Raw genomic sequence first — 24321 nt, forward strand, 5'->3', positions numbered from 1 at the left:
TTATTCCACACGACAATCTTTTTGGACAATTTTAAAATATTTTAAGCTACATCCTAAAATTGGCAACTTTAAACTCGGGGTCAAAAAAACCCGCACACACTATCACAAATAACACACTCACCAAATTAGTCAACAGTGTTTGACCCTCTAGGGGAGAGTAAGTGCTCTTTGCTGAACTCTGAGTAAATGGCCTCAGGAGAGTCAAGAAAAATGTTCAAGAAAACCAAACAAAACAAAAAAAAGTCACACGTCTGTTTTCCCCAAAGACACAAACTGCTTCCAATACACAAATTACAAACTGTGCAAATGAACAAAGTCAGAAGGTGAGAGCAGTTGCAGTTACTGAAGTATTCAGTCAAATATGGACATTGTGTTTTCCATCCTTAATGCTGCTGATGGTGTATTAATAAAGTATTTTGAGTCAACACCTCTCACTTGTTTGAATTTCAACTAAATTATATAATAGTCACCATTATTGTAATACAATATACATGTGCACAAAATTTGAGAAATGTAAAGTATAATTAAAAAACAAAAGTAGACTCGAAACAACTGGATCAAGTCCAGATATTTGCAACTGTGGCTGCCCTCAACTTCTGTGGATCAGTAAAGTAATTCATCTTTGATTAATAAGTCAACAACTTCTATACATGCCACATTTTGTTAAATTAAAGTTCTTGACAACAACCAAGCATTTTTGCTCTGATCTGGCTGCAGTCCTTCAACTGATCGTGTATCTTGGAATGTACCATGTACCACCAACACATCCAACTAAAACTTTTGAAATGCGCGTCTGCTCAGCTGCCAGTTGTTGTGCAATCCACTTCTAGCACCGGAGCTTATTAGACAATAAATTAAACGCGAACGTTTGGGGTGGGGGCGAGGCACACAGTGAGGTGGCGGCGTCGGCGTCAGGCATTGAGGTATTGGCGGCGTTTGTGGTGGCGGAGGTGCGCCGGAAAGAACGGCCCTTCGCCATCACTGCCCAGGGAGCTGCTGAGGGACTCCTCACCCGAACTCATCATGTCCTCGCAAGAGTCCTCACTGAAAGACATTTTTTTTTTCAAATGTTTACAAACGGCATTGCTTTATGAACAGAAAAGTTAGTGCATCTTAATTTAATTTATTTTCCAAACAAATATTTTCTCTTCTTTGCAGTGTCTTGATGCAGTAAAAAAATAAATAAAAATGCATTTCAAACTTCCACTTTCCTATCAGCTGATAGTGTTGTGTAAAAATGTTTGTGTCACAGTTGTCAGCTGACTGTCAGTTATAGCTGATGTGAAAACTGAATGTCATCAAGTTTGTATAGATAACCTGTCAGAGGTAAGCAAATCCAGGTCCATAAAGTAAAAACCCTGCCACAGTTTGGCTTTAGCCCGTGCTAGCTAGCTAGCTAACTAGCTCTACGGGTGTTCAGTTACCTGCTAGGGAGTTAGCTAGCTAGAACAAGGGGCTAAAGCCAAACTGTGGCAGGATTTTTACTTTCTGTACCTGGATTTGCCACCTCTGTAACCTGTGTTCTTAAATAAAGAATATAAATGAATACTTCCCCTTTAATCATATCAGGCAAGGCAGTTTCTAATATTGGTTCTCTCATTAAAAGCTATGAGAGGTTCAAAACAATTTAATGCCGCTTAAAACTGAGTATTACTGTTTAGGAAGTACTCACTTTGGACATCATTACAAATATTGTAAGAAGTGATTCAAGTTCCTCTTTCCTCATTAGTTTCGACATAAGTTAGATGTTTTTCAAATAAATCCCATGTTGCGTTAAAGGGCAAGGGCAAGGCCTCGCGTGATGTCACGGAAACCGGTCTTGTCTCAGTGGGACGTGACCTGTGACTCGCACGCATCCAGACATGCAACCCCGGGAGATAGGAGAGGCAACAGCAGGAAGTTAGTCAGTCAGCTGAGGAGCCTGTGACGCCTATGTGACGTAATGTTGCAACGTTGTGTGTCTTGTTAAACAACCATAAAAGATAACTCATTTCGAAAGAGCTGGTATGAAAACAAAACAAAACACTTAAACACCAATTTGGTTGCTGTAGAAACTGAAAAATTGTGTGTGATAACGCTCAGGGTTTGTTTTCCTTTCATGTGTCACTATAAGGAGTGTTTGGTATTTTACAGCTGACTTGAGCCTGCCGTTACATGATGACTTTGGCATGAGTGCAAAGATCATCTATTCAGACACTACTGTATAATCACACTGTAGCCCACCACATGTGACTCAAGCAGAGATTATCAGACACTCGAAAACAACTTGTTTTGATACTGAACGCTGTTTTTGGGATTATGAAAAAAATATTGTACATTTAGAATACACTGGGGTTACATTCCAAACCACCCTGCAATAGATCAAATCTGCAAAGTAGTGACACTTCGACTCCATGGTAAATTACTGTGAATGTGTGTCCGTCCGTCCGTCCGTCTTCTTCCGCTTATCCGGGGTCGGGTCGCGGGGGCAGCAGCTTTAGCAGGGAAGCCCAGACTTCCCTCTCCCCAGCCACTTCAGCCAGCTCATCCGACGGGACCCCAAGGCGTTCCCAGGACAGCCGAGAGACATAGTCTCTCCAGCGTGTCCTGGGTCGTCCCCGGGGCCTCCTGCCGGTAGGACATGCCCGGAACACCTCCCCAGGGAGGCGTCCAGGAGGCATCCGAACCAGATGCCCGAGCCACCTCAACTGGTTCCTCTCAACGTGGAGGAGCAGCGACTCGACGCTGAGTCCCTCTCGGATGACCGAGCTTCTCACCCTATCTCTAAGGGAGAGCCCGGCTACCCTGCGGAGGAAACTCATTTCGGCCGCTTGTATCCGGGATCTTATTCTTTCGGTCACGACCCACAGCTCGTGACCATAGGTGAGGGTAGGAACGTAGATCGACCGGTAAATCGAGAGCTTTGCCTTTCGGCTCAGCTCCTTCTTCACCACAACGGACCGATACAGCGTCCGCATCACTGCAGACGCTGCACCGATCCGCCTGTCGATCTCCCGCTCTAACCTACCCTCACTCGTGAGCAAGACCCCAAGATACTTGAACTCCTCCACTTGGGGCAGGACCTCCTCCCCGACCCGGAGAGGGCACTCCACCCTTTTCCGACAGAGGACCATGATCTCGGATTTGGAGGTGCTGATCCTCATCCCAACCGCTTCACACTCGGCTGCGAACCGCTCCAGTGAGAGCTGGAGGTCACGGCTTGAAGTAGCCAACAGCACCACATCATCTGCAAAAAGCAGAGATGCAATGCTGAGGCCACCAAACCGGACCCCCTCAACGCCTCGGCTACGCCTAGAAATTCTGTCCATAAAAGTTATGAACAGAATCGGTGACAAAGGGCAACCTTGGCGGAGTCCAACCCTCACCGGAAACAAATTCGACTTACTGCCGGCAATGCGGACCAGACTCTGACATCGGTCGTACAGGGACCGAATGGCCCGTATCAGGGGGCTCGGTAACCCATACTCCCGAAGCACCCCCCACAGAACTCCCCGTGGTACACGGTCAAACGCCTTCTCCAAGTCCACAAAGCACATGTGGACTGGTTGGGCGAATTCCCACGCACCCTCGAGGATCCTGCTGAGGGTGTAGAGCTGGTCCACTGTTCCACGGCCGGGACAAAAACCACACTGCTCCTCCTGGATCCGAGATTCGACCTCCCGACGGACCCTCCTCTCCAGCACCCCTGAATAGACCTTACCTGGGAGGCTGAGGAGTGTGATCCCTCCAAAGTTGGAACACACCCTCCGGTCCCCCTTCTTAAAAAGGGGAACCACCACCCCGGTCTGCCAATCCAGAGGCACCGTCCCCAATGTCCACGCGATGCTGCAGAGACGTGTCAACCACGACAGCCCCACAACATCCAGAGCCTTCAGGAACTCCGGGCGGATCTCATCCACCCCCGAGGCCCTGCCACCGAGAAGCTTTCCAACCACCTCGGCGACTTCGACCCCAGAGATAGGGGAGCCCACCTCAGAGTCCCCAGACCCTGCTTCCTCAAAGGAAGGCGTGTTGGTGGAATTGAGGAGGTCTTCGAAGTACTCTCCCCACCGCTTCACGACGTCCCGAGTTGAGGTCAACAGCACTCCGTCTCCACTATACACAGTGTTAACGGTGCACTGCTTTCCTCTCCTGAGACGCTGGATGGTGGACCAGAATTTCCTCGAAGCCGTCCGGAAGTCGTTTTCCATGGCCTCACCGAACTCCTCCCATGCCCGAGTTTTTGCCTCAGCGACCACCAAAGCCGCATTCCGCTTGGCCAGCCGGTACCCGTCAGCAGCCTCCGGAGTCCCACAGGCCAAAAAGGCCCGATAGGACTCCTTCTTCAGCTTGACGGCATCCCTTACCGCTGGTGTCCACCAGCGGGTTCGAGGATTGCCGCCACGACAGGCACCAACCACCTTACGGCCACAGCTCCGATCGGCCGCCTCAACAATTGAAGCGCGGAACATGGTCCACTCGGACTCAATGTCCCCCGCCTCCCCCGGGACAATGGAGAAGCTCTGCCGGAGATGGGCGTTGAAACTCTTTCTGACAGGGGATTCTGCCAGACGTTCCCAGCAGACCCTCACAGTACGTTTGGGCCTGCCTGGTCGGACCGGCATCTTACCCCGCCATCGGAGCCAACACACCACCAGGTGGTGATCAGTTGACAGCTCCGCCCCTCTCTTAACCCGAGTGTCCAACACATACGGCCGCAAGTCCGATGACACGACTACAAAGTCGATCATCGAACTACGGCCTAGGGTGTCCTGGTGCCAGGTGCACATATGGACACTCTTGTGCTTGAATATGGTGTTCGTTATGGACAGTCCGTGGCGAGCACAGAAGTCCAATAACAAAACACCACTCGGGTTTCGATCGGGGGGGCCATTCCTCCCAATCACGCCCCTCCAGGTCTCACTGTCATTACCCACGTGAGCGTTGAAGTCCCCCAGTAGAACGAGGGAGTCTCCAGGGGGTGCGCTCTCCAGCACACCCTCCAAGGACTCCAGAAAGGGTGGGTACTCTGAGCTGCTGTTCGGTGCATAAGCACAAACAACAGTCATGACCTGTCCCCCCACCCGAAGGCGGAGGGAGGCTACCCTCTCATTCACCGGGGTAAACCCCAACGTACAGGCGGCTAGCTGGGGGGCAATGAGTATGCCCACACCTGCTCTGCGCCTCTCACCGTGGGCAACTCCAGAGTGGAAGAGGGTCCAGCCCCTCTCGAGAGGATTGGTACCAGAACCCAAGCCGTGTGTGGAGGTGAGTCCGACTATATCTAGTCGGAACTTCTCAGCCTCGCACACCAGCTCGAGCTCCTTCCCTGTCAGAGAGGTGGCATTCCATGTCCCCAGAGCTAGCTTCAGTAGCCGGGGGTCAGACCGCCAAGGCCCCCGCCTTTGGCTTCCACCCAACTCACTGCGCACCCGACCCCTTTGGCCCCTTCCACCGGTGGTGAGCCCATGGGAAGGGGGACCCACGTTGCCTTTTCGGGCTGTGCCCGGCCGGTCCCCATGGGTATAGGCCCGGCCACCAGACGCTCGCCTTCGAGCCCCACCTCCAGGCCTAGCTCCAGAGGGGGGCCCCGGTGACCCGCGTCCGGGCAAGGGAAACGAAAATCCAAGGTTTGTATTCGTCATTGGGGTCGTTTGAGCCATGCTTTGTCTGGTCCCTCACCTAGGACCTGTTTGCCTTGGGTGGCCCTACCAGGGGCATGAAGCCCCGGACAACATAGCTCCCAGGCTCATTGGGACACGCAAACCCCTCCACCACGATAAGGTGATGACTCACGGAGGGGTGTGAATGTGTGTATACCTTTAAAAGGCGGGTCTACTCTAATGACTTGGAAGTAAACATAAATGGACGTACTGCTCTTTCCTGGCTAGCATTAGCCACTTTGGTGTCAAGTGACAAGTCAATTGAGGCTTACTGTATTTTGTTACTGTTTGTTTAATAAAAACAATTGAAAGAGCACCAGTGGTTTCTTCCATCCTCCCTCTATAGAGCACCTTTTGTGAATTACACTTTGTTCTAACTAGAAGTGGTAGGCTATACTGAATTAGCTAACAATGTTTACCGAACGTGCATTTGAGTAACTGTACTGTGCTATAAAATAAAATAAAATCCACGATGCACTGAACCCGCAATAAGCAAACCATGATACAGCGAGGGGCGAATGTATTATACTGTGTTGAAATGAGTCAGAGTTTGTAGTTCGTAGTTAAGCAACTTTGATGTCATTTTCAGCCGACAGCAAGTGACAAACTGGCCACACCCTGATATGGGTAAAAACAGGTGGATTTTCCTGCTTAACTCATATTCCACAAACGCATGCAGGGTTAAGACTAGTGGGGGCCCATACATATATGTAAAGAACGTTTTTGGGTTGACTTCTCTTTAAATTTGATCTTGCTGCATAAACATAATTTGACTTTTTTTCTCCTTCATTTTCTCCTCAAATTCAGTGTATATTTCTATTTTGTGAGGTTGTGAACCTGAGACCAACGTTAGAATTCTCACCTCTCGCTCTCATCCCAGCAGCACTCGGGGATGGTGGGCAGTTCGGGTACACTACGGTAGCTGCTGTGCAAGTTCTGGGCGGTCCGGCGAGAAACGATCCACTGCAGTTTCCTATGATTGGGTTTGCTGCACTCTGGCGAGGCGTAGTCCGACAAACACTGAGCAACTTGACCGCGCCACAACAGGAGTTCACTCTCTGCAATCTGAAACCAAACAGGCAGCAGACCGATTAACCATGTTTGCCCCCTTGGCCCGCTGCTGACAGTAAATATGTACACACTCCAGCTTCCAAATGTGCAACTGTATACGGAAACTGGTTTCTTTTTTCAGGTCACAAGGTTAAAAGTAGGTGGGTTAAGACTGCTTTGAACCTAATCACAATTTGGAGTGACATCATGCTCTCTTTACAACAGGGATGTCCAAACTTTTGGTTTGAGGGCCACATACACAAAAGTGGAATGCAAAGGCCACTTTAATTAAGATTCTTCAACTTTACTTTATTAAACACACAATCAAGTATAACAAAATAGGTCTAGCAAGCAATTATATATTGTCTATATTATATGTTCTGGATATTTTTGAAAAACTGCTACGCAACAGGTTTCTGTTAAAGGTGATAAGGCAAATAGTTTAGTAGGGTCATGGCCCTGTATCCTACTAGACTAGATCCATCCCTGCACCAAAGTGGAATAAACTATTTTTGCTTCTTTTCAAATCTAGAAAAGGTCTATACAGTAAGCCAATGTATTAGTAGTTAGTGGCACCTATTTTTTTGACACCACCTTTCTCACTCTACCCACCTTTTTTTTTTTTATTACCTAGCCTTGCGGCCCATGTCAAATGTCATTTTTAGTATATGCAGCGGGCCACTAAATACCAGATCCCAGGCCGTAAATGGCCCCCGGGCTGCAGTTTGGACACCACTGCTTTAAAATGAGGAAGCAACTGAGCAATATTTGAACAGGCAAAATGACAACGAAGCCAATTTTGAAATTCTGCTAATTAATACTTCACTATATCTTTTCACAGTTCGGCTTTTTACAAAACTGGCATAACATCTTACATCAACAGATACCTCCACAGACAGGACAATTAATGATTATTGGATGGGAGCCTGGCTAAAAATAAACACATGCTTAATTTGTACGAAGGGTTGCAACTGACTGATACAAGTTTCCAGTGAGCGCACCGAGTTATATGATAGCAACAACTCACTTTGCTTATGTAAAGCTTATCATAGTTGACAAACCCGTCATAGGGCAATGAACCGTATTTGGTCACTTGAAATGGATGCTAGTACCATGTGATTTCTCCCTTCCACAAAAAATGAGATAGTAATGAAACTAACTCCAATCAATTGATGATTTGTTTTTGTCTGTGTTTTGTTTACCTTAAGGTGTCTCTGGATGTGACGGGCTATTTCCAACATGTCCTCTGACTGAATGGCTTCAATCTGCTGTCTCAGGAGGGACAAGGCGAGGACGGACGGCTAGAAGGAAGCGGAAGAAGTGTAGAACGGTGAAGAAATTGTGGTATCATTTGTTCTCATGCTGGACGAAGCTCATTTTCTGACTTCTTATAGGCTGCTGTAATGCAAGTTGACCTCGGCTGTGAATTCCTACCTTAGCTTTGGAGAAGGAGATCCGACACAGGCAGGCTTTGAGCTGAGCCTCCAGCTTCTCCAGGCACAACGTCTCCTTCCTGTTCACAAAAATCATCAGCGTCAACGCAGTTCAAGGTGAAAGGGGGTGCATATTTATGCAATTATATTAGAGCAAGTGATTATAACACAGAAAATACTTCACGTATAGAGTTGCATGTTGCAAAACACAAACATGACCCACAACTGGTTATGCAAGTATTAGTGTCAGCGGCAGTCAGCAATAAATCTTATCAGCGCGCTTCAGCCAGACGCAGCTGTCTGATAGTTGACTGCTGGCCCAAAGCGAGCGGTTCTGCTCAGTGCTCACACAAACAACACAGAGCACTGTGGAAAAGCACCACCAAGCAAAAACAAAGAGGTTTTGTAAATGCTGCCAGAGAAAAAAAAAATGTTGACCGAATGTTGAATTTGCAGTCTGCAGTGGCAGAAAGGCTTAAATGTGAAGAGGGGAAAGTATGTCAAGCATGTTCATCAAATATGTCCAGTATTGAAAAAAGTTGAAGCCCTACTATAGTGTTAAAAACTATTGTTTTTGTTTCTTCAGTATGTGCTACATTGGTTGGTTAGTGCAGGGTGCAGCGCTTTTGTTTTATTTGAGTCTGTTCTATCTAGGACAGCGCGGTACAATAGTGGTAAGCATGTCTGTTTCACATTCTCAGCTTTTGGGTTTGAATCTTGACTTCAGCTTCTTGTGTGAAATTTTGGGAGTTTTCTTTCTATCATGTACCCAAAGTGTGTCTAAAACCCTTGTTCCAGTTCAAATGTGTCACCGCAAGGAGTGTCGGATTTTATCTTACTTTACAAAGAAAATAATACATAATGAAACAACCTTCTTACCTCTCCGTGGAGTGAGACACCGCAATTTGATGGTACAAGTGCAGAAAGGTCAAGGCTGTGACAGATTTGGACTTGAAGTCTAGCTTCTCCGTGATGATCTTCTCCATGCGGCCCAGGTCGGACACGCTGAAGCGGCACTGTCCGATGCGGATGAGCTCGTCCGTGGACGCCAGGTTGCACTCCTCCTCCGTCACTTTAGCGGCCATGTGGAGGCAGCTCAGGCTGACGCAGGACAAATGCTTTGGTTGGATCTGAAACCGGATGCTGGTTTTTAATACTGCGACATCAAAAAGTTGACTTTTAAACTGCAACGTGCAATTCAGGAGCATCGTGTACCCTCATCATGGCCAAGAATCTGTCAAGCAGGTTAACAGCCAGGACGAAGGTTTGTGTGGTGTAGCCAAAGAAGCTGGTCAGGCTCCACAAGTCCTCCACTTTGGCATCTCTGCACTTGGCTGAGATCCGCCCGTCATTCTAGAAAATGAACACAAGTGTGGCACATACATTAAGTGTGCCTTGAGGCATACTGCAGGAAATTGTCCAATTGCAAATCATTTATTTCATTCATCTATCTATGGCAGCAATGTATAGTGACAGGTATAGGGCCAGGCAGAACAATTACATATTCTTCTACTTGATGGCAATTAACCTGTACATCCATTTTGTAGCTTTTTCCCCCTAATGTACAAGATTTGCCTTGGGTGAATAAAAGTTGTGAAAAACTGCTGACTGGACTCACCTGATTAGTGGACTCAATGAGACTCAGGCCTGTCTCCTTAGGGAGAGAATAGACCTCCAGCTCATAGTTAGCCCGCAGCTCCTTCATCAGTTTGAAGGCATCCATGTCTCAGCTGGCACTCTCGTCTTTTCCCTACACAAGCAAAAACACTTATGTAATTCTTGTTGGCGTACGTGTTGCCACTGATATGTATCCCCATACTGGTCTAGATTGTTGACCTGCTTTAAGAGACACAGCTCCTAGCCCGGCCCACTTCCCCACAGCTGGACTCGGGTGTCAGATTTCCCTTTAGTGAACGCCTTCTGAAGCCCAGGCCAAAAAACATATTTTTTGACTGTTTTACTTGTTTATTAGAGCCACACAACACACATAAAATGCGCCACTCTGTTTAGTTCAGTTTTCTTTATTTAAAAGATGGCAACCGAGGGAGCTGGATCCGTTGTTGACTGCAGCTAGCTACCCTTTTAAATCCTCCCTTAGGAGCGGGGGAGGGGCTGTTTTTCTATTCCTCAAACTGCAAAACATTCTACCCTACTGCGCTATCATCGACACCAAAACTAACATTTTCAACATTAGGGCACAATAATACAATCAATAGATAATATATTGGTGTGTGTTTTCTTAATTACAGTGGTTTAAAGAAATAGTTTCTTGGATAGAACAGGATCCCAAGGATACCAACAACATCCAAGTGAAAACAGATAGATGGTTGTTAGAGCTTTCAAACTGATGGTAAATTACTGTTTAATTACTAACTATTTAATCCAAACAAACCTAAAAAGCACTAAATACTACTGAATGGTCATTTTCTATGTAGACAAAACTAGATATTTAACTTATTTTGGAAATGGTACGAATCTCACATAAATTGCGGTAATCAATTAATCGGGGGAAAAAAGACCTTGTAAATATTTGATGATCATTCGATTATTTTTTACTTTACATTTTGACAATGTAAAATTGCCATTCGTTCAGTCACTTTCCACCGTTATATTTTTCTCTGTCGATTACGAACCGGGATTAAAGAAATCGCATAATCTGTGTTATTTGAGTAATCCCAATAAATTGATAGATGTTATCCTACCTGTTAAAGCAAATTAGATCCACATATCTGTTGTATTTCGCTGATGTCTTCCTTCTGGTTTTCCTGCAGTCCGTCTCCTTTCTCTTTTCTCTCTTTTGTTGATGTTGCTAACACTTACGCCCACCTATGACGTCATGGAGGATGAACCAATCATGGCATTGGTGTAAGAATAGAAATTGCCTCCGGTAGTAGCGGCTCAAACGTTCAAGCATAATACGTACATTCTGACCGGCATTATCACATATTTATTTTGTCTTACTTCATAACAATCATAAACATAGAACAACAGTGCTAAATAATATAATTATATCATCGCCTAGACGAAAACTAAAACTGGAATCGAAATACACCGACCTTAAACAAAAGACGACTGTCTTCAGATTGACGTTTCTGTTACCCAATCAACGAGCTGTACTTTGTCACGTTCAAAAAGTCCGCCCAAAATCAGCTTCTTTGATTGGCTCATGACCTGACAGGATCCTGACGCAAACGACGGCATTACGTAAGGGTTTGGGGTAGAACTGTAGCTTCTCAGTCAAATTATATTATTGTGGTTTGTGCGCACAGACCCAATCAAAAAGACTAGCTGTCTACAGCGCAAAAATACAGTGTAGCCCACTGTAGAAATATACGTTCTGAACATATACAAATAAAACCAATTTTTAAAAAAAAATACGTTATGAATGTTTTATAACAGATCAGCGGACACTGTCATAACTATCTCATGGATTTGCGTTCGACTGTGCGCGCATATTCCGCAAATGTTAATGCGTTTGGAAATGGGTTAAATTAGTAAAGGAAAACGTTTAAAAATTGATGAAAAAAATCTGAAACATATGGAAAAATTACTCGATCTCACAATGGATTTTGTTTATTCTCCCCTTGGCCTGGGCCAAGAAGTAGGCGGGGTTTGTTTCCTTCGCTCTTCTCCCAGTCCCCTCTTCGGAAGTGGACACTAGCTGTCTACTTTCCCCAACTTTATTTTTTTATATTTTACCATAACCCCGAACGGCAGCCAAGATGGACGACTAAGCGAAAAAACGGGTCCCCGATTTCCCCGACTTTATTTATCTCGGAACTGAGTGGACCGGATGAAATCCAACCGTGGTTTTCTCCGCTTCGCAGGGGAGGTGAGCTATGGGTGCCGTCTACTTCCTGGATATATGGCAGCTTTTTCCAATGGCCTTACTAATATTCATTTAGCACGATTGCCATAGCAAACGTATTTAGTTTTGTCAAATACAACCGATGATTTTGATGTTTTATCTAGTAATACTCTCATATAAATTTGTTGTTACACGTCGAAGAGACATTTTAGCTTATTTGCTACGTCATGTCAACAAGCTAACTAGCTTTACGGAATTTGTCATTGGCCTCGTTCCAGGGAATAATATGTTTGGCAGAACTGCTTATCCTCCTTGATGTGTCATTATGTGAATATTATGATTGACAGGTCAACGTTCTACAATCAGTGCTGTCGATATTTTACAGTAACAAAATCTACAAAATAATGTAATAATGAATATCATTATGAAAAAAAGTGTACAGTATGTATTCATATCTTCCTGCAACACAATAATACTAAGCCTGAACCAGCTTTTGTTTGAAATGAATGACTCCATTTGAGTTCTATCATATTTCAGGTAGCTGTATCCAGTGTGGAGGAAGGCTTGACCAGGGTGAGAAGGAATGAAGTTCTCCGAACCCTGGGGAGTCCACAGACTGGCTTTTCTTCTAGAAAAGGCCATGTCTAGGGAAGCCAAGATGTGGAGGGTCTACGTGCCAAAGAAGCCCTCCTCACAGGTCAGGCAGGGCTACTATAAAAGTCAATAACACAAGTGGCTCCTTCTCCCACGACCAACAACAATGACATTACATTAAACTATATGCAGGATCCTGCTAAAGCCATGATTTCTATGTGCATAACTCATATTTCACACAATCCCCACTGTATTTTAGTGTTTACCAACATTTATTGAGCCAATGTCTAAATTAGAAAAATAATCACAGCACACCGTCAAACAATAATGTCACAAAAAGTTCAAAAGCTGAACTTTTTATTATCTCATCGCAATGTACACGCTGCTACAGATGTACCTACTTAGTGTGAAATTTGGGCCTGTATAGTTGAACCCAAACCTATCTTGTGTTGTATGAATGGTGACAGGGAGATACACAGGTTAATTGAACCTTCTGCTATCTACAGTAGTGGTACAGTAACCCATTGTCTTAGCTGTCCCTATTAGCGGGGGGTGGCGAATGAATAGCAAAAATCAATGTATGATTGACAGCCATTATACAGTAAATGCACTGGGAAGAGAAAAATGTAACCCCCCGCCCCCCAAATTATTGAATAAACGGGGATCAACCGCCAATAAGCGTCTCCCTCCAAAGAAAAAAAGGCACACAAAAAAGAAGAAATTTCACAAACAGGTGAATTTGCAGGTGCCAAATTGTGAGTATACGGGTCCACTGTATGTCACTAGCATTAATAGATAAACAAAGTTACATGTCTGAAGTAAATGTTGGATAATTTCTCATTGGTTGGGAGTCACTGCTCAAGTCTTGTGATATTGACACGAGTGTTGTTGGCGTGTGTCCATCATGGCCATGGGTTGGTTTCTATTCTTTATATTATGCTGTTAAAACAAAAGTCAATAAAAGGCTTGAACTGAAAGCACTGACGCTAATGCAAGAGTTCAAGGACAACATAAGTCCCATAAGTACCATGCAAACAACTGCAGCTTTGCTTTGTTGAATTCTGTATTGTCATTAATGTTTGTCACGCTATTATGTGTACTTTATACTGACAAGACGGGGAGTCAGCCGATAGTTGTGAGAGAGCGAAGGCCTAGGTTCCCTAAAGCTGTTCATCATTTGCTTGAACGAGATTCATAAACTGTAGAAAAGTGAATCATTTTTAGAAGTAATAAAACTGGATTCCTATTTGTTCACATTTGCCTCAAATTCAGTTTGTAGAAAATTCTCAACTCATGAACAGAGTCAAAGTAAAGTAGGAATATGTCTAAATTAGTATTGACGGAGTTCTGTGCTTTCAATGTTTTGAGACTGATACGTTTCGATGCTTGCAAACAAGTATCACGCTAGCGGTCTGTTTGCCACTATTCGGATTATAATGGTATTTTTCTCAATACCCTCAAGTTTTTTATATCTCTAAACAACGGCATGGGTTTCTGCTGTATTGTTATGTGTTGGAGATAATGACATCTCAGATCTCTTTTGCATACAGCATATTATATTTGGTTGTTTTTGTCACACAGTACACAACACAAACAGGAAGTGGAGCAAATGGTACAGGCTTGCAGATACAAAATGAAATACAGCCTCATTTGAATATTGTTCAGGTTTTTTAAAACACTTGTTTTTAGTTTGGAAATGTAAGAAATTTTGACCCTTGCTGCTTATTTAATCTCCTAATCCACTGTGCTACAAAAATATTGTTCCAAGACCACCTGATGGCATGTTTTACTGGTCTTCATTCTTTAAATTTCTAAGTTGCATCCATTTTTACGCTGTCATAAATCATGATACTACATAGAACCTGATTAACTAAGATCCAAACTATGACCACTAAATTTAGTGTTTACACTAACAGATTGTGTCTGCTGTTAGTGTTTATGGTTGGATGGTTTTCACATATTTGGGGGAGCACAGCAAGTGCAAAAATGAAGTTTGAAGTGATTACATTGGAAGAATTAGTGAAATAAGAAAACAAACATGTAACTGTGTTCCATGCATAAAACCCACATTGTGTTTGATTTCACTTGAATTTAGCCACAACATTTTCGGAGAGGTCAGCACCGTCACAGTAGGGCTGGGTGTTGATTCAGATGTCCAAAATTGATTAGATTCATTTCACGATTCACATTGGTTTTCGATTCAGTTAAGGTTTTCACGCAGTACCCATTTTACTTTTATATGGAAGACATCTCAGAAGTATAGTAGAATCTTCTTGCTCTAACTTGGCATTACTAAAAAATATGAATATTTACATTAAGAATAGAATCCAATGCGGTTACTTTAACCACGGTCTGTCAGTCTGTCTGGCGGTTTGGAAGGGGAAGAAGCTGCTGAGCGTGACTCAATGGCCTGCAGTTTTCCACAAATGCCAGGATTTTCCCTTCTTTACGCGTCATTTTACCATAGCTGACTAGGTTTCTCATCCGTGGCAATTTAAACGGTAATCATGGCCTGTCATGTTTGCCCATCCCCCCGTTTTGTCTCATGACCATCAGATAATGTAATGAATCTAAAGGACTAAAATCAATCCATGACAGGGTGATGCAATGTGGTTACAGACTAGTTGTTTTCTGTGTTTTTATTCAGGATACAGATATCTCCCCGACTCAGCGGGACAAGGCCGTGTGCTGGCTGACGGAGCTCCATGGCAGACTGCAGCTGTACCCAGAGACTCTGGTGTTAGCGGTTAGCATTTTGGACCGCTTCCTTGCTTCCATCAAGGTAAGAAAAAGCAGAGCACACACCACTCTGTCACTACCACCTCCCGTAGAAGACTTTCTGACCTTAGTTATTGTGTACGTTTTTTTTTTCTGCTTCCTCTAAGCTCCAACTGTTGTTTCAACAACATTCAAAGAGTGCATATAGACTACACACACGTCGATAGAGAGTCTCCAATTAAATTTTAACTTGAGAGGGAACCACATACCCAGAAAAAATGAACACAAGCACAGGGAGAGAATGCAAATGCCACACAGAAGGCTCAGAGCCCAAGAGGAGGGTATGGTATGTTCATGTGCTAAACTTGGGCTCAACAACTTTTTTGAAACAGAGATCTACTTTGAAGAGTCACCTATTTGATGCACCCTTTTTATAGAACAAGTTTGTTCTTATTACCTTCATTATATGTTATGTATAATTAACATCTACAGTAAGTGAGACAATGATCGTGTAAATGATTTATCACAATAATTATGGGTACACTATAATTGAACAAGGTAGTAAACAGGCAGTGTTTACATTTTCAAAAGATCATGCGACATTCCTAGGAAATCAGTGTCCCATCAAGGTGTGTTCCGTTCAGGGTTTAATGCTGCTGATTCTTTTTTTTTTTTTTTTTTCTGGGAGATCTCAGTATTGATCATTTGAAATGTCATCATCATTGTTCTCCCTTTTTTTTTTTTTTTTTGTATGTGCGTGCGTGTGTGCGTGCGTGCGTGCGTGTGTGTGTGCGTGCGTGCGTGCGTGCGTGAGAAAAAAAATAAAATAAATAAATAAGAATTCCCATACCGTTCACCTAAACCGAACACTTCAAAATCCAGCCAGAGTCGTGGGGCCGCCAGGAGACCCAAAGGGGGACCAAAGAAAAGAAAGAAAAGCGAAGCCCAGCACCGACCAGACACCACCCACCGGGCCACTAACCTTCACCAACCCCAAAGACATCCAAACTCCAACAAATCAGGGAAACCTCAAGGGCCCAAAGGAGAAACTGAGGAAAGGTAGAAAGGACAGACGAAGCAGAGTGAGATCCACAGACACCAGCCTCCACCGAATCAATGACCTGAGGGAGAAACAAATTGTGTCTGAGTCTCGATAGATGCTGGTGTGGTGGATCTAGCATGCATGAAAATCTCCACCAAAGAGGGGAGCCGTCGACCCCCGCCAGGACAGAGCAAGCGCAACACCTCAGGGCCCCCCAGGCCGCGGCCGCGCCAAAGGACGACCCCCGGGCCCCGCAGGGGCCACCGGCCGGAGAGCAAACCCCGGAGCAGGAGCGCCCCCCACCCCAACGCGGCCCGCGCCCCCAACCCAACGCAGCAGGACGGGGCACTGCAGGCCCACCAGGCACCCCACCGGCCTAGGGGAGGGGGAGGAGGGCGGACAGGGGAGGGGGAGGGGACGGGGGAAGGAGACGACAGGAAGGGCAGGAGGCAGCAGCAGGGCCGCAGAGAGAGGGGGAGAGGAGGAGGAAGGGCGACGAGGGAGAAGGGACAGGGAGGCGGAGGACGGGCGGGGAGAGGTGAAGAGGGAGAGGAAGCAAGGGGGAGGAAGGGGGAGGGGAGAGGGAACCACGGGGCACCCCGGCGGCCCACAGGCCCCGACCCGCGTCGCCGGACCCAGAGCGACGGACCGCGCCGGGGCGGCGCCGCCCCGGACACCAGGGAGAGCCCCGCAACACAGCACCCACCACGAGACCCAGGGAACGACCAAGACGCAGCCGCCACCCAGCAGCCAACAGAGGGGCAGACCCGCCCACGCCCAGCCAGGGGGGACAGCAGCACCTGTAGAGTTAGTCCCCTGGCATGCAGTGAATCCGAATATTAGCCTTTAGTGCCCATTGGAGGTGAATCTGTTCGATCCTGTTGGCAGCAACTGGGTTCCTGACTATAAAAACACAGCCATTAGTAACAAACTGCCAAATGCAGAGACATCAATGTAAGTTATCACGATGTGGTGGCTCTCGCTAACAGGCAAAATTAAATAACCAGAATTAGGTTAAAATATTCTATATACGTAGACCATATTTCTATGAATTTTGATATTTGTTTTTTATTTGAGGCCGATATTTTTTCCATTAAAATGTGATTTATGAGGAGGTTAGACCATTGGTCGATATTCAGAGTTTGTTTATTTTTCCAGTTAACAAGAATTGTTTTTTTAGCGATAGTAAGGGCTACAAGTGTAGATTGAAATTGTTTATGTGGTAGGTCAGTTGTTGTTAGGTCACCCACCTAGCAAACACAAGTTTGGAGATAAAGGTATCCTATAGTCCAAGATAGCGGAAAGTTTTTCTAAGACTTTAGTCCAGAAATACATAACCGGGGTGCATAACCATAAAGCATGAAAATAAGTGTCTGTAGTGTTTTGTAAACACTGGAGACAAATGTCGGAGTCGGAGAGGCCCATTTTCTTCATCATATATTGAGTAATGTATGTTCTATGGATTATTTTGTATTGGATAAGTTGTAAATTTGTGTGTTTTGTCATTTTAAATGCATTTTCACAAACTTGAATCCAAAAGTCAGATTCCGGAGCTATAGACAAGTCTGTCTCCCATTTTAAGATGGGTAAAGACATTTTATCCGTATATGAAAGTAACTTATATATTTTTGAAAGTTTTTTTGTTGTTGTCGGAGAAAGCTTGGTAATATCTTTAGCTAAGCCAGGCGGTTGGAGCGTACCCTGAAGTGTTGAATGCTGCTGATTCTAATAACAATCATACATGCGTGAGATCAGCTGCACATTTTTCAATTTTAGAGCTGCTCACAAATTATTATTTTACTAGTCATTTAATCTGTCAGATTTTTTTAAATTAATTGATTAATCAGATTTTAAAAGTTATACAAAAGCAGGACATTCTTTCAAATTGACAGTGCGGTAAATGCACAAACAAAAATTTGGTCTGTAACAGTATATTACAAAATAGAAAATGCGGTTATGAATATTTAATGGTGAGAAGAATGTGAGATTCTTTGTAATAAAGAGAAGATTTACAGAGGATGAGATAGCATTTAAGAAGTCTTTCAATGTGATCATGGGTTTTTGTGAATGTCAATGAAAGGCATTGATTGACATATGCCGATCAATACTTATTTTTTTCTTTTCTTTCTTTCTTTCTTTTTTTTTTTTTTTACAGAAATCGGCCGATCATGCTCGGTTGTCGATCGATCGAAGCACCACTAGTCCCATCACTGTTGAGCTATTTTTAGAGCAGGCCCACAGGCTACTCTCGGACCTTGGGGTCTACCTGATATTGCAATGTTGACCTAAATAGAACCACACCTTAAGTCTATTTTAGTTGAAGTATTCTGGCCACACAAATATATTTGTCATTTCCATTTTCCAATAAGCAGACACTGATGATAATAAAATGAGAATAGAATGTACACCCAGAATTTTCCTGATGATTGAGAACATTTTTTTCCCCTTTTTTTATTTCACAACAGTTACATTTTTACACCTCATGGCAAGATGTTAAAAAGTTCTATACAACCTGATATTTACAGTTAGTGTTTTTACAAGCTTGATGTAAAGGAATAATTGCTATTATTAAGGTATGGGGAAATTATATTGTGAATACTGATATGGATCTGTATCATATAAAATACTATAAATAATCCTGGTTTAATAAAAATAAAAAAGTCTTCTTGTGTCTGATTTTATTTTTGGGCTTCAGGCTCGTCCAAAATACCTCCGCTGCATTGCAATTGCCGCTTTCTTCCTGGCTGTCAAGACCTGTGAGGAGGATGAGGTAAACACAAACACAACATCAACACAAACATTGACCATATGAAAAGTGATGCACACGCGTCAATTGCCGTCCGTTTGACGTGAAGACGTGTGTGTGTGTGTGTGTGTGTCTCCCAGTGTGTGCCCTCTCTGAGGGAGTTGGTTGTGTCCAGCAGCTGTGGCTGTTCTCCATCAGAAATCCTGAGGATGGAAAGAATCATTCTTGACAAACTCAACTGGGATCTCCACAACGCCACACCGCTGGACTTCCTGCATATTGTACGTTTTCACTTTACACTTGCACAGTTTCCTTATGATTTTAATTTGTACTTAATGATTGCCCAGTCTGACTTTACTGCACTAAAGTAAAGTCATAAAGTAGTAAAGTCATAATTAGATGTTTCTGTGTAAAACACTGTTTGGCCATAAATATAAAACAATCTTGACCTTGTACCGCATGATGATGTTTTCCTCATGTGCTCATGGTGCACCATTCGTAACCTCGAAATGTCGTATCTTGGTACCATGGTCATTTGTGAATTTAGGACCTCCTGTTAAGGCCTTTGTGGATTTAGTATTGCAGCAATTTGTGACTAATTAGTCAGTAATCTATGGTAATCATCTAATTTGCACAAGAACCGTTTGTGCTCTGCTAAACCCTATTGAATATATGAAGCAGATGCTTGCTTTATAAATCTGTGCAATCAAAAGCCTTCAATTAAGAACTGAAAACTTCAAATGTATTTTTTATTTTAGCGTTCATTTTGCTCATTAAATAATAGGTTAACTGATGTGTTGTACATAACCTAAAATATTTTATTAGTAATATTACCACTTTTTTTTTTACTCATACAGTGCATGTTTTTATAATTATTTTGTTAAATACTACAATTGTTTGATCAGTTTTAACTAAACTAATTATAAATGATAGCATTAAAATGTGAATTATGGGTTTTATTGGACTAACTGAGTTTACAGATTTTAAATTTTTCTTTTCTTTTTCCTCATCAATGACCTGGCAGGCTGGCACTTGTTTAATAATAATAATAATAATAAATCAATTGTGGTCATTTGTGGAGGGTTCTAAGTGGCACCCACTGGCCAAAGGAAGTATTGTAGATACTGTACATATATTTTTTTTACACTTCTATTTCCACATGTGCCTTCACTTCTTTTAGTATAAAATCATCTGTGGCATGTTATGATACCCATGTTTGATCATTTATTATTTTGTATTTTTTCCCAATTGGTTGTATTTCTTCCATAGTTCCATGCAATGGTGTTGTCATGTTGTTCTGGGTTTTTGGACTCGTTGCTGGGACTGAACCGCTCTCAGCATCTTGCCCTGCTCACACGACGACTTTACCACTGTTTGGCCGATCACTCACTCATTCAGGTACAACTTGAGTAAATAATAACGTTTATGCATTAGGGCCCGACCCATATGGATTTTTTTTTTCCAGACCAGTGTTGATTGCAATAATTTATAGATCAAAATTTGATAACCAACTAATCGTCCAATTAATAAAATAAATAGAAAATAAATAAAATAGCTTATTTTTTGCCAATTATTTGGTCGGGCCCTAACTACCTCTTGATCATTTTCTTAGTCATTTTGTTTGTATTTGTTTCCTATGTGTTGGACCTGTGTTCCTGCCTGTACTGTATAAGTTTGTCCCTTTTGTCATGTACGTAGCTGAGAGGATCCATGCTGGCCTTGGCCCTCATCACTCTGGAGCTGGAGACCTGCTGCCCCGACTGGCTGGCTCTCACCATCGAACTGCTAAGGAAGGCGCAGGTACTGGAGCGCATTCATATTTTTCAATCACAAGAACAAAAGAAGCTCACGCAGCTAAACTACTGTATTTCGAAAACATAAATACGTATTAATATTTGAAGCATTTCTCAACTCAGCATCAAATTAAATTGTAGGAGGTTGGTATGATTAAATTTCTGCATTCTGAACTACTGCTAGTAATTTATTAGAATGAGCATATGGTTCTAGTAAAGGGTCAGATGATTGAGAATATGTAGTTTGTCTAAATCACATATAATTCTTCCTTCTGTGTTTTCCTCTTCTTAGATCGACACCTCGGAGTTGATTCGGAGTCGAGAGCTAGTCGCAAATAGTCTTTCCACACCGAGAGCTTCCCTGCCTCCAAACACTGTCTACATCTACCAACCTCTTCAGAACCAAACAAACTTGCAGCCTCCAGCCCAGGACTCTCCAGGTATACAATCACACTGCAGCGCACATCATGTTGGACACATTATGTATGTGGAGATCCAGTGCTTAACTAATTCACTCCCTGCCATTTTCACTAAAGCAACCCCCTTCGCTCCCAGCCGGTTTACTGGATTTTGACTGATTTTGCAAGGTCCACAGAATATTTTGTTCTATTGCTATAAAAACATGGAACTTACCAAAAGAAAAGGAAAAAAGTATATTTGTATCCGTTTCCGTTTTGCAGCAATTAGCATTAGAATATAGCTAAGTTTCTTCCTTATTCACAAACCTATTGAAAACACTGGGAAAGGGAGCTTGTTGCAACATGGCCCTGACTGATTTTTTACAATCTGCTGGCCGTTTTTTGTAATAACTACCATTGCTTTAAGCGACCTCCTCATGTCATAAGCTGTATCAAAGCCTTCTGTATGTAACAATGAATGTGTTTTTGGGAGTGCAGGACAAAGTATTAAAAAACATATTTATACGTTTTTGGGTTTAAATTAGTTAATCCAATGTGAAATTAATTCACCAGTGAAATTGATTAGATCAACAATTCAAATATCCTTGTCAGATTTCCAACACTAATAATCATTCAACCTCAGTGTTTCTTATCTATCATTAGTTTCCTTCTTCTCTTCAGGGAGCATCACCTCCTTCATTGAGTCTTCCACACCAGCAGCTGGAGTGGAGGAGGGGCACCAGTGGCGCTGCAGCGTCGGCCTGTTCACCGCCAACCGCGGCAGTTTGCCAGCGCTCCTCTCTCCTCCCAAACCGTTCTGTCACCTCAACCGCCTGCACAAAGTTACCATGCGCTGCAAGGCCTCGTCAAAGCGCAAGGTAACGCAAAACCACCACCGCCATGCTTATGTAAATGTGTTGTAATGCCCAAAAGACTATTGGCACTTTTATGTAACATTCATGCTCCATCTCCTTGTCTTCAGGTGGAAGAGATGGAGGTGGACGACTTCTATGATGGGATTAAGCGCCTGTACAACGAAGACGGCGTCATGACCACCGCCATCCAAGAGGGGGCAGCACCAGCGATGGGGATCGTAACACCAGCAAGTGCAGAGGGAGACCTCGGAGTCCTGACCTCACAACAGGAAGGCAGCTCCTCCCCCTGCCCGCCGCTGCAGCCAGTCTGTGCCTCGTAGAAAGCACTCGCAACTGTGCTCATTGCAACCATCTCGCCACTGACATCATCCAGATCATTAGAACCCGAAAGCAGTCAAGTCAGTGATGTCCGAACAGCAAATGTTGCATGAAAATGTTACGTATGGCCACAGTGGTTGAGTTGGTTTTGATGAGCACAATCCGTCCCCTAAATTTGTCCAGGTGTCTTGAGCTCAGCTCCCGTTATCCCCTTCAGCCAGTAAACAGAGTCTCTCAAAAAAAATTAACATTTACAAAATACAATAAAAACTTGCTGCTATTATTGTTATAGTTACACCTGACATAATATAAAAAAGTAAAATAATATAAAAAAAACAAACAAACATAAAAGTTACCCTAAAAAATACTTGGAATGGATTCTGTACTCTACTGTTTGTCAATTTTTATTTGTTTTCCCCTTAAATTTGTTGTCACAGATTCACTGTCCACTCCTCTCTTCATGTCTGTCACTGTCATAATCCCACTTTTGAATGTTTCTGTATGGTCAATGAACTGTTCCTCACTCAAAAAGAAAAAAATATATATATTTAGCAAAGAGCACTTTTTGATCACATATGCATGAAATGCTAATGAAGTCCCTCTTGGCTCGTTTTGCCTTTCAGCTTGTTGAGGCGGCTTGAATGAATGAAGGTTTCTTATGGTGCTTTCTTGATGCTTTGGGTTTTGAAATGCTCCATCGAGTGGAAAAAATAGAGATTGGTCATAATCAAAACAAATGCAGCAAATCTCAAAGTGTACCTTTAACCGCAAACCGTTGAAACATGCAGTTAGCAACTGCTGTATAAAATCTTTAAAAAATAATAATAATAATCCAAGCTAATTTGAGAAGCCAGTTATGTATTGCAAGATCACTTATTTCCTAACATTCTTGTCAGGCTGTGTGTGTGTGTGTGCGCGTGCGTGCGAAGAGGCGTCCGAAATTGCATTTGGCTGCTATCAGCCAGATGGAATTCAAATCTAAGTTTATATATTGTTGTGTAATAAAACAATACACATGGGCATTTTCAAATGAAACATCGGAAATGTGTGCGCGTCTGTCTGAGCTGAACACAGGGACAAAACAAAATGAGTAATGATGGGCACAACATGCTCTGATTTTAATCTTTAGATGTTTTATTCTTGCAAAAAAAAAAGCTCTGTTTGACCTGCTAGAGGGGCCTGCTGGATGCTGCTCATGGTACCTGAACGCACCATTGGCAAAAGAAAATAAAGAGAGTGACAACTGATGATCGTCGTTTTGTGTTTTATTTACAATACGTCATCTGGGGAAATTAAGAAGCCTTTTCGCTTCATTAGATCACATTTTCAGCCAAGTGCAGATGCTCAGGGCTTCCTGGGCTTCGTCAGGATGTACAGCGATTGTGGGACCACGTTGACCAAGCCAAGGAGTGGAAGGAAAAGGACACTGATGCACAAGGTGAAAACCAGCCCCAGGTCAACCACAAGCCAGCTATGCAAGGATCTCCCAAGATGCAGGATGTATCTGGATCTACAATGAAGCATGTTCTGCAACGACATGGTCCCAAAAGGGCACCTTGCCAAGAAGAAGCCACTGCTCAAAGATCAACACAAGAAGGTGAAACCGAAGTTTGGAACGAGGCATCGGTACAAAGATCTAGCATTTTGATGTGGTCTGACGAGGTGAAAATTGAGCATTTTGGTCATAATGATCAGAGGTTCTTCTGGTGTGAACAGGGTGAGATGAGGCCTTCAACGCAAAGTAAGTATACCATCCCGATCTTCAAGCATGGTTGGAGGTAGCAACATGTTTTGGTTTTGTTTTGGTGCATATCTGATCCAACAGGATCATGATCCAAAACATACTAAATCTTTTGAAGAAAACAAAAGTAAAGATTCTGACTTAAATCCAATCCCAAACCTAT

At 43.4% G+C, this 24321-nt stretch overlaps 3 protein-coding genes across 3 annotated transcripts in view; 2 read left to right on the plus strand and 1 right to left on the minus strand.

Moving 5' to 3' along the window:
* ccng2 (cyclin G2) overlaps positions 1 to 10951 on the minus strand; it is an 11126-nt gene extending 175 nt beyond the window's left edge. The window contains exons 1-8 of the mRNA XM_077586128.1: positions 10828 to 10951; positions 9744 to 9875; positions 9341 to 9478; positions 9005 to 9255; positions 8127 to 8205; positions 7895 to 7993; positions 6505 to 6707; positions 1 to 1044 (exon numbers count right to left, since the gene is read on the minus strand). The exon at positions 1 to 1044 is cut by the window's left edge and continues 175 nt beyond it. Of these exons, the coding sequence (XP_077442254.1) occupies positions 912 to 1044; positions 6505 to 6707; positions 7895 to 7993; positions 8127 to 8205; positions 9005 to 9255; positions 9341 to 9478; positions 9744 to 9848 (1008 nt within the window). The 5' untranslated portion in view covers positions 9849 to 9875; positions 10828 to 10951 and the 3' untranslated portion in view covers positions 1 to 911. The remainder of the gene's footprint in view (positions 1045 to 6504; positions 6708 to 7894; positions 7994 to 8126; positions 8206 to 9004; positions 9256 to 9340; positions 9479 to 9743; positions 9876 to 10827) is intronic.
* A 781-nt stretch (positions 10952 to 11732) lies between these two features.
* Positions 11733 to 23665, plus strand: ccni (cyclin I). The gene is made up of 10 exons (XM_077586257.1): positions 11733 to 11957; positions 12471 to 12630; positions 15175 to 15309; positions 18983 to 19057; positions 19174 to 19314; positions 20303 to 20431; positions 20732 to 20833; positions 21119 to 21266; positions 21906 to 22102; positions 22207 to 23665. Exons 2-10 carry the CDS (start codon positions 12517 to 12519, stop codon positions 22417 to 22419), a joined length of 1254 nt encoding a protein of 417 aa, XP_077442383.1. The 5' UTR covers positions 11733 to 11957; positions 12471 to 12516; the 3' UTR covers positions 22420 to 23665.
* LOC144034170 (uncharacterized) lies at positions 15547 to 18950 on the plus strand. Its single transcript, XM_077542743.1, has 3 exons — positions 15547 to 15586; positions 16149 to 16304; positions 16403 to 18950. The coding sequence occupies exons 1-3, from the start codon at positions 15547 to 15549 to the stop codon at positions 17128 to 17130; spliced, it is 924 nt and encodes a 307-aa protein (XP_077398869.1). The 3' UTR covers positions 17131 to 18950.
* Positions 23666 to 24321: the final 656 nt, after the last annotated feature.

The sequence above is a fragment of the Vanacampus margaritifer genome, chromosome 14 (genome assembly GCF_051991255.1).
Source record: "Vanacampus margaritifer isolate UIUO_Vmar chromosome 14, RoL_Vmar_1.0, whole genome shotgun sequence".
Lineage (NCBI taxonomy): Eukaryota > Metazoa > Chordata > Actinopteri > Syngnathiformes > Syngnathidae > Vanacampus > Vanacampus margaritifer.